This window comes from Rhinatrema bivittatum, chromosome 6, assembly GCF_901001135.1.
Source record: "Rhinatrema bivittatum chromosome 6, aRhiBiv1.1, whole genome shotgun sequence".
In the NCBI taxonomy this organism is placed as follows: domain Eukaryota; kingdom Metazoa; phylum Chordata; class Amphibia; order Gymnophiona; family Rhinatrematidae; genus Rhinatrema; species Rhinatrema bivittatum.
In genome coordinates this window covers 39,938,105-39,948,502 of record NC_042620.1, presented here as the reverse complement: position 1 = coordinate 39,948,502, position 10,398 = coordinate 39,938,105, and the positions used below count along the sequence as shown (strand labels likewise).

The 10,398-nt window shown below is 40.4% G+C and overlaps 1 protein-coding gene across 2 annotated transcripts in view; it reads left to right on the top strand.

The window, feature by feature from the left end:
• Positions 1-1,406: 1,406 nt before the first annotated feature.
• Positions 1,407-10,398, top strand: part of MARCO (macrophage receptor with collagenous structure) — a 57,786-nt gene continuing 48,794 nt past the window's right edge. The window contains exons 1-2 of one of the 2 annotated variants that reach the window (XM_029605340.1): positions 1,407-1,692; positions 2,650-2,751. In XM_029605340.1, the coding sequence (XP_029461200.1) occupies positions 1,539-1,692; positions 2,650-2,751 (256 nt within the window). In that variant the 5' untranslated portion in view covers positions 1,407-1,538. The remainder of the gene's footprint in view (positions 1,693-2,649; positions 2,752-10,398) is intronic. The other variant, XM_029605339.1, reaches the window with a different exon arrangement.

Sequence of the window (10,398 nt, the reverse complement as noted above, 5' to 3'; positions counted from 1 at the left end):
TTGCATTGCAGATACTCATTAACATTTAATTTAGATATAGTTTTGCAAGTATAAAACTCCGCAAGAAAATTTGCTATTCGCAAAGTCAAAATATTTTGCAAAGTTCTGCTTTGTACTCTAAAGGGGAAAATAGCATGCTCTATCACAAATAATATACATAATTTGCCATTTTAGCACATGAAGCAGACTTGGCAAAATATCTTGCTACTTAGCATATCAGCCATCTTTGCTTTCAAGATCTAACTTCAGAATCTCTAAATCAGATGATCTGAAATACAACAGAAGGTTTGTTTGTTTTTTAAAATCTAATTTCAGCATTCCAGTTATTAGTACATGCATTAATTATTTAAAAACAATGCTAATTGTGGCCTTTTATGTTTAATTCAGAGGAGGAGCCAACGTTTCTCGAAAATTAGAACAAGGAATGAAGGAAATGCAACATTGGTCCTATGACTCAAATGAAGAAATCAATTTCAGAAACTCAGCAATCATTAAAGAAACTCTCCTTCCTGTGACTCGAGGAGGGCTGCTTTTTGGTTACTTAAAAGATGACAGAGTATAAATCACATGGAGGTTTGGGTTCCACCCCGGTTATAAAGTCGTGATGTTGACCACTCCATGGGGCAATTCAGGAAACAGTTTTTCTTTTTATAGAATTTTGCATTAGAAGCCCAGCTTCAAACGTTGCTATATACAATTGCTCTAATGACCGTTTGTGTATAGTCACCGGCAGCCTTCTGGGCTCAGCGATTAACAGCCTCCATCCACAAGGAGGCCAACTCGGAGCACTGCTATGTAGGAAGGAGTTTGAAAAGCAAGATCAAGGCAGCTTCCCAGAGCAGTGCAGATCAGGCCGCAGTGGCCAGAAGAAAGGAGAACATATAATTGGTGCCCTGGTTTCGAGTGCCAGCTAAAACACAAGTATTGCATGGACACAGAAAGTGGGGGCCTCCTGTGGTGCATTTTAGAAGGTCTCTCAAGAAAAGGGCTGGAACGCATTTATGTGGACGCCTAGGGAAGCCTCCACGGCTGCTGCTGCCTGTGCTGTATCTTCTCCTTAGATACACGAAGGACTTCCGTTTTTGTTGTTCTTGGGGGAGAGAAGGGGCAGGGGTTGTGCTACCAACCTGGGACTTTATATCACAGCAAAGGTTAATAGAAATAAATAAATAAAGTTACACTGGTTCAGAATGAAATTTGTTCCTACTTAGGTTTGCTTTTACCACTTTCCAAAATATGGGGTGGGAACTTAATCTATGGACCAGGCTCTCTTTTTTTTTTTCAAAATGCAAAAGAAGATTCCATTTTCCAATTATCTTGCATACAATCAGTGGAAAGACTGGTAAAGGTTACAATGTGTTCTGGAACATTATGATAAAGGCAATGCACTGCTTGCTTCATGGGCCGAAATCGATTGCTGATGGCACATTTTAAATGTTTGGAAAACCGAAACTGCTTACAAGTAGGAAATGCACACCAAGCAGAATAAAACTGCAGTCTCGAAATTGAGAAGTTATTCCTCTTCTTTCTTTCTCTGAATGAGCAGGAGCTTTGGTGAGAATCTGAATTCAAGATTTGCCATGGAAGTTGTGGACAGCAATTCAGAAGAGACCATAATCAATGCTAAGTCATTCATGAATGCAGGCGACATGATGTTTCCTTTGAACGAGATGTCTATGTTTGACATGAGTGGTAACGTATATTCTATTCATTTTGGTGAAACTGCTAATACGTCAGTCAGCATAAACAGGGACAGCTAAGTCTACCAGATGCAATGCAAAGTATTGTGCTAGTCCACTTGAATATGTAGAAATAAGGGTCAACAAACAAGCTGTTGGTGAGAATTTTTCATTGGACTAACTCTACATTTGTGATGAGCGTTCAAGAGATCTGTTCCATTCATCAAATCAGTCCAATGCAAGTAATGGATTAATGCTACTGCATTGCACTGTAGAATGGTCAAGTATTATTACAGATAAAGATGAACTAAGTATATAAACTAACAATGATGTTTTATTTTACAATTAGAATATTATTTAAATTATACTTGGAATATCGCAAATGAAGCTGAAACTAGTTAAATGCTCTGACTGTGCAATTACTTTTGGAATGGTAGCTGCTCTCTAAGCAATTTCTTTCAAAACTGGTTTATAGTGTAAAGTGCGTTTGTTTCCAAGTTATTCCATTGACTCGGCACCTCTCTGTGCTTTGAAATATCTGCTTTCAATTTGCAACAATGCATATTTACATTTATCATGGGAACTTTGGAAATATTTTTCTTTGAAATATTCCAGAGCATTGCATCTCCTTGAAATCATTCATTAGTTCAGAGAGTAAAGGATTCTTGGCAAGCTGTTATCCATTTCCTTGGACCTGTGCATGACAATAATGATGCACAGGCAAGGGGGATACATCTTCAGATCCAAAGAGGCTTGCGAACAGCAGCGACAACATCGCTGGCTAATTTTTAGAGTGATCCAACAAAAGGGGTGATCATGTGCCAAAAATCCTGTTTTCTCCAGGATCAGCACCATTAACCGGACTGTTACTAGTACTCTACACTCAAGCGGTGATCAATGAAGTGTATGGAAATGGACTGTCTTGCTCAGCAAGGCTTTGTCATTTGCATTCTGTTTTATTATATCACAGGGACAAAGAAAAAAGGAAATTCACCAAGACAGTGCATTTTGGTTGCAGTCCTGGTCTACTTAGCTGTGCTGACTGTAGGAATTGGGCTGTTAGCTTACATAGGTAAGTACTTTACCCAATATATAACAAAACATGCAATCAGAAGCAATTTAATCTATATTCCATACATAACTGAGCTTAGTCAAAAAACCAGGATAGGAATAATATGTTGAGTATTTCAGAAAACAGGCCATTCATAACCAAGAAATAATTGTTATTCCTGGCAAAATGAAATTTCTCAGTAAAAGAAATAAAAAAATAAAATATTATTTTATGATAATTTATTAAAATTTGATGATTTATGACATGCATTTATGTTGTAATTGGAACAGTACTGTTCATATATCATTCCAGTCTTTACAAAATGTACAAATGACCCACAAATGGAAACACGGAATATCTAAAGGTGAATAGTTTCTGAGGTCCTTGTACTTCATCTAATGAAGTTATTCTTTTTCAAGTAAATCCCTATCCTAGTTCTTTACAGTTTTAGCTCTGCTTACAGTTCAACAGTAAAACTTATCCATAGTCAGACATTTCTTCTTTGCTAAATGCCCTGTCAACTGTTTTAATTAATTAATTAATTGATTGATTAATTAATAAGGTAAGTTAAGATACTTCAACTGGACCAACTCAGAAATCAACCAAGCTCACATTCCACCTTCTAATGTAGTCTAAAGAAGGACCATATTTTGGGGCTTGGTACTCTCTAAGGGAACAGTTTCTTCCCCAGTCCCCAATGGTGATCCAATTCCTTCCTGAGTGCTTCAGCAAACTGTAAACTCTCACTGCAACAGTCTGGGCCTTATTCAGAAAGAACTGCTTCCTGCTCCTTGCCTATAGAAAAAGCTATATTGCAAAAGGACTTCTAAGAGGCCAGTGGGATAAGGACGGGAACATTACAGAACAATCAAGTGTTGTGCACCCAGAAAAAAGCCCTAAACTCCAAATAGAGCAACATTCATTTTATAAAGCCTGTTTTTTATTTTTGTGGGGATATAATATCTAAATAGTTAACTGAACAGAGTGTTTCTTGGTGCATTCAGAAAATCACTAGTGGATGCTCTCAAAAGAAAAACACAATCACAGTATATTTTTAAAAAAATTGACACACCATGTCAAGTTTGTTTAAATAAATGTGATGGGGTTATAAGCTAGACCCTGTGACACTATGGACTCTGCTGGAAGGGAGGATGATATTATCATTGACCCTCTCTCTCTCTCTGTGAAACTATCAGACACTGTTGAAATTTAATTTTTAAGCAATATATTGCCTGTACATCCCTGTAGCCAATAGGAGGCAAGGAACTGAGTGCTAATGAGACTTCCAAACCAATCATTGTTGTCCTTTTGAAGTCTGTAAATAATGGCTGTGCTTTGCAGAAAGAGGGAAAAGAAAGGGATGATGAATTAATTTCTGAATCTCAGTCTTTTTGGCAGTGTGAGGGGGGAAAAAAGAAAACGATTTCTTTGCTGCAGGGAGTTTGCTATTGGGCTGCCCTCTTATCCAAATCAACTCAAGCAAGCATAGCCTTTTGATTATTTTTAGGAAGGGCACAAAAGGCGATTTTTAGACAAATTTTGGTTTGGTTTTATTTCTCACTGGCTGAACAGTATTAGGGAAGATCCTTCCATGCTAATTACATGTTATTTAGATTAAAGATCTATAATGTTCATCTTGATCCCTTATTAAGAATAGGATTCCATTATTTGAAAACTTCTTGTTCCAGTTCATTAATCTCTCTTTGCATTCTGCATCTATTCCGAATATCTTAAAAAGAGTTGTAATTAGGCCAGGGATGAAAGATCTGTCTATTCTTCAGATATTTATTTATTTATTTATTTATTTATTTATTTATTTAAGCATTTTATATACAGTCATTCCAGAATAAGATCACAACGGTTTACAAAATCAACCTTCATATTCTTAGTCAACAATTACATTTTGTGCTAGCATTCATAATATAGGTCAACATCACAGCAGATACATGTTTCAGCTCATATTTGTACATATTCTTGGTCAACATGAGTGCAGATTTTTGGACTATTTCATAGTGATTTTTTTTAGATACATATGATATCCTGCATAATGATCAGTTTGGATTTCAGAAAGGTCAAGGTAGTGAGACACTGTTAGTATCCCTGTTAGATGATATTCAATGTAATTTAGAATATAAGAAGAGTGGTATCAAGTCCAGTTAGATGTTAAATCAGCATTCAATACTATTTCACATGCTAAATTATTGAGAAGATTGCTAAACATTGGAATTAGAGGATCAGTATTGAAATGGTTCTTTTCTTTTTTACATGGGAGATCTCAGCAGGTTTATATTACATTTGATTATTGTACATGATATTCTAATAATTGGAGAGTCCCTCAGGCATCTGCCTTTTCGGCAGTACTTTTTAATATATTTTTGTAGCCACTAGTCTTAGAATTATCTGCTTTGTCTGTAATTTGTAGAGTCTATGCTGATGATGTGCAATTTCATTTGCCAAGTGATTTGGCTGGGGAATTTCCTGGGGTTACTTTTATAGATTGTATGGAACGTGTAGGTTGTTGGTTCAGGGATAATAACTTGATCTTGAATATCGCAAAAAAACACAATCTTATGGTTGGGTTCTTTGCCTATGCCTCTTGTTTTAAGGTTATCCTCTCCAGGCAATGATCAGTTACAATTATGTGCAGAGGCTATGAATTTAGAGGAGTAGTTGGATTCAAAGATAACTTTCATGGAACAAGTGAAGAATGTGTTTTGTGTTACATTTTTTAAACTTCGATTATTGCGTCCCTTGAAGCAATATCGTCTCTTGCCTGAATTTACTTTAGTCATTCAATTCATAGTTTATGCTCAATTGGATTATTGTAATTCATTATAGGGAGGAATCCCTAAATTACTTATGCATATTTTACAGCTTGCTCAGAATGCTGCAGTTAGATTAATTTTTTACTTAAAATATGGTGATAGTATTTCTCCTTATTTAGTAAAACTGCACTGGCTTCCAAAAAAGCAGCGGGTGACGTTCAAGATACTGTCTTTGGTACATAAATCTCTGTATGCTGATTTCCTTTGTTTAAAGAAATATATAATTCCTTATGTACCTGCTTGCCCACTGTGATCTCTTTCTCAGCATTTGTTAATAGTCCCATTTCATACATCTGTTAGGTTAATGGCACTCACTCTAAAGTTTTTTTCTGTCTTGGATCCTAAATTGTGGAATACTATATTGAACGAGCTTCGTGTTATTATTCATTATATGATGTTTCGAAAGGCATTGAAAACCTATTTATTCTCTGAAGCTTTTAATTAATGTTTGTTATATTTTGTTTTGTTTGATCATGTATTTTATTATTTTATTGTACTGTATATTTTATTGTATATTTTGGTTGTAATCTGCATTGATGCTCTGTGAACTGCGGACTATAAATTTGTGAAATAAGTAAATGCTATTAGTGTTAGGAAAACTGTTTTAGGGACTAATCCAAAGATTGGTCACAATTTTATTCAGAGTAGACAGGGAATTGTATTTTATTTTGGTAGGGTATTTGTGACACTTTCTCTGTGAAGCAATGACTATCTGATCCACTTGGAGCATTAGAAGTCATCAAAGATTCCCTAAGCTGACAGCAACTGCATTATTACCCAAATGGAGCAACTGGACTGTAGACAACGTCATGTAAAGTATTTGGCAAACACATAAGATTGAACAGGGAAATCATATGCTGGCCAAAAGTTTGAGGGTTTTAGGGACTTTTAATATACTTGAACTGAGAACTGCGAGAAAAGGGTGAGAATTGTGTTTTTTCTGTTTTTAAGTTACAAAAAGCTAATTTTTCTCTCTTTTCCAATGCTAATAAATTCTTTATAATAATGCCATAGGTTTCTGTCTCCTGTAGAGTATGAGAGACTAAATATGTAATGTAAACATGCATGCACTGATTTTGCTTACATTGTTTCTGTTCCAGCTTCTACTCACTATCCCCGAGTTATTTATGTGCCCCCCTCCACCCATAGAAGGGGGTTACAATTACAATTCTGACCATATAATAAAGATCCTAAAAATGGAAATGAAAGGGAGGAGAGGAGGTTATTGAGAATATCACAGCCAAATTGTTCATCTGGAGATGTCATTGAATGAGGAGAAACAACTTTCATCTGAGATCCTTGACTCCTGCTGAGATATCCTGCTGCCTTCAAGAGCACCAGGATTTATTTTTTAGGGGCAGGAGAGATGGGGCTCATTTTTTCCCTACTCCCCTTTGATGGAAGTGAGTGGGGATATGCATTTGTATTGTAATTTGCTATTGAGTGCTATTGTATTTGATCTTATTGATGTATTATTATTTCTTTGAGGACAAGCAGGATGGCAGTCCTCACATTTGGGTGACATCATCAGATGGAGCATGGCACAGGAAACTTCTGTCATAGCTTCTAAAATGTTGACTAAGCCTCATTGAGTATGCTCACCATGCAATATACCACACATCCATGCAGGGTCCCCTTCAGTCTCTTTGTTTCTGCCCTTATGCTGTCGGGTGGGAGCCTCACTTTTTCTCTAACAGTTTGGCTATAAGGGCCTTATAGTAGTTAGGTATTTATACTTCTATATGAGGCCCACCTACTCGAGGTGAGGTTTAGGTAGTAGTGTAGGGGTTAGGGGCCACTTTGACATTCAGAGTGAGACGTACGAACAGAACAGTACACTCTTGTGAACATTTGATGACCTTCAAAGTGAGGAAACACACATAAAGATGCGATTTGTACAATGTTCTCTCAACCTAGCTTGATGTTACCCAGGTTGAGAGTCCATCAAACTAGGCAGTATATTCAATGCCCAATGACCACTGATGGCTACCGCCATTGATTTCTAACTCGTGTCCCTTTTATTTCATGATAACAAGTCCACTTCAGGATTTAAGCAAAGCTCCTGGTGCATGAGGACCATGTCTATCATGGACCCCTATGATAGATGTGTCCTCTGCCTTGGGGTATCGTACAATGTCCAGGGTTGCAGCAAGTGCATCAAGATGAACCCGAAGTGATGTAAAATTGGGTCAGAGAAGATCGATCCATCATCATTGGCATTGAAGGCATCGGCATTGAGAGACCTTGGAGGCACACTGAGGCACACCGAGCTATCAACATAGGTGGGGCCGTCAGTTTTATCAATGTTGTCAGCTGAAATGGACGCCAGAGACCGGCCATCTTTGGGCTCATCCAGGTTGATGATGTCGGGTTCCTAGTCATTGACCTCAGCACTGGGGAAGGACTGTGCCGAGCATTGAGGGAAGCCAAAGAAGCATTGGCATCAGTCCCCATTGATGCACCAGCTTCTTCTGTGATTGCCCTGCAGTGATAACAGCCAGTCCTTCATCAAGGCTGGGGGTGCGCCACAGACTCATTCGGTTCTGATGCCAGCCACCTATCCTCCTTTCAGTTCTGAAGAGGATCTGATTACACCTCCTCTGTCCCAGCCTGTGTTGGCATTGGCAGTGTTTGAGGAGGAACTGGAAAGGTATGTGCAGCTGGACGTCAAGAAGATGATGCGCAGCATCAGTGTCATGGCACTAATAGTGCTGGCACTGTCACTTCGCGACCCACTGCTGGAATCCCTACATGCACTCATCAGCATATTACCAACCCAGCCAGCATCAGTTCGTAGGATGGTATCACTGACCTGTGGAGCACTGCCACCTCCTCCTGTCAATCCTATTGTCATTTCCGGTTCCTTAGCTGAGAAAGTTCCCTTCAGACTGGCAAAGGTACCAGGGCATGCAGCCCCATGTCCAGTTCCATCAGTGCCTGCACTGCTGGGCAATGACCGAATACCCAGAGCCCACATCACCAGTCAATAACAGTGAGGTATGAGGGCACCTATGACCCCTGGGGGAATGTCTGATCTAGGTACTCTAATGATGTTTCTGATGGTCTCGCCTCAGATCTATCTCCTCCAGAGGAGTGAAGGAAATCCTCAACAGAGGACCTCTCCTTTGCAGGATTTGTCAGGTTGATGGCGGAAGCCATCCCCTTTCAGTTAATAACTAAAAAGGATACCAGGCACAAAATGCTCAATATCCTCCAGTTCATGGAGCCTACCAAGGAGATTGTGGCAGTCCCATTGCACAAGATTCTTGGGGAGTTGCTGTTGAGGATATGGGAACACCTCTTCACAGTGCCTCCCGTGAACAGGAAGGAGGACGATCTATCTCATCCAGAAGGATCTCAGATTTGAGAAGCTTCAGCTACCCCACCAATCTGTGGAAGTCAAATCCACTCTCAAGAAGGTTAAGACCCATTCCTCAGTGCCCCTGGGGAAGGAAGGATCACAGAATGATGGACGCTTTTGGAATAAAAGTCGTCCAGGGGGCTATGCTTATTGCCTGCAAAGTTGTCTACCATTCTACATGAGCTAATATATGTGGGATATCTGGAAGCAGGTGCAGGATGTTGACAAGCAGCAGCAAGACACACTCCTGCTGCTGGTGCTTAAGGGCCTGGATATTGGTGTTTGAGGTAGTTGTGGGTGGATCCTTGGGCCGGTGGCAGATGACCATGCCCCGGGGAAAGATCCCAAGACGGACCACAGGTCAGGCTCAGAGTATGGAGACAGACACACACTAGTTCTTTTATTAAACAGTATATTGAACCACCAGAGGTGGCAGTAGTGAGCTGGAAGTGCCCACCAGGGCTGTAGTCCCTCAGGTACTGGAACAGCGATCTTGGATAACTGAGCTGTAGAGTAACTGAATATAGTGAGTAGGCAGGGTATGCAGAGTTCAGGAACAGAACCTTGATGGTAACACTCACACAATAGTCTCTAGAAGTAGTCCAGGTGTTGGAATGAGTTAGGCCCTCAAGGAGCGAGTACCTGGTTCCAGGGAAAGATCTGAGAGAGAGAAGGTAACTCACTGGTGAAGTAGGCAGCGATGACTTCCAGGCAGAATAAGTATTCAGCAACCAGTCAGGGAACATGGGCCCTCAAGAAGCGAGAACCAGTTCCTGACTGACCTGAAAAACAAAGAGAGAGCGAGGACCCCGAGGAGCGGGTACCTCTGGTAAGTCTGAGGAGGCAGAGCAGCTTAGGTAGAGTAACCCCGTGCTAACTCAATTAGTTAGCGATTTCTGAGACCTTATATATCTGGAATGGATGACATCATCTCAGGTGGACGCCCCTGAGGTTCACACCACTGCTGGTACATCAGTCGGGGCCACGCTGCGCGCGTGCCCTTAGGCTCTTGTGAATCATGGTGGATTGCAGCGTCGAGCCATTCCAGGGACGCCGGAAGGAGTCGGCAGAATGACGCAGCGGCAGCCAACTTTCCATTTGAGCAAGAGGGAGTCGCCAAGGAGGGCGGAGTGGAGACATCGAGCAGTGACGGTCGCAACACTGGAGTACAGAAAACATGAGGTCTGCTCGACCTACAATGTTTTCAAAAAGGCAAGGAGGGTCTCTGCAGTGGGAATTGGCTCCTGCAGACTTGCATGAATGTGGGCTTTGGATCTCAGACCAGAGGTGCAGGAGTAACTCGCTGATGTGCCGTGCACTGGAGAGAATCTATTTAGAGATTAGGTAAAGGACTCAGTGACCCAAATCAAGGATCACCATGCAACTCTTCAGCAGCTCTCCACCAGCACTCTGGACCCATCTTCCTCATCCAGGAGGTTGGTGAAGACAGGGCTGAGGAAGTCCTTTTTTTGCTCGAGGAAG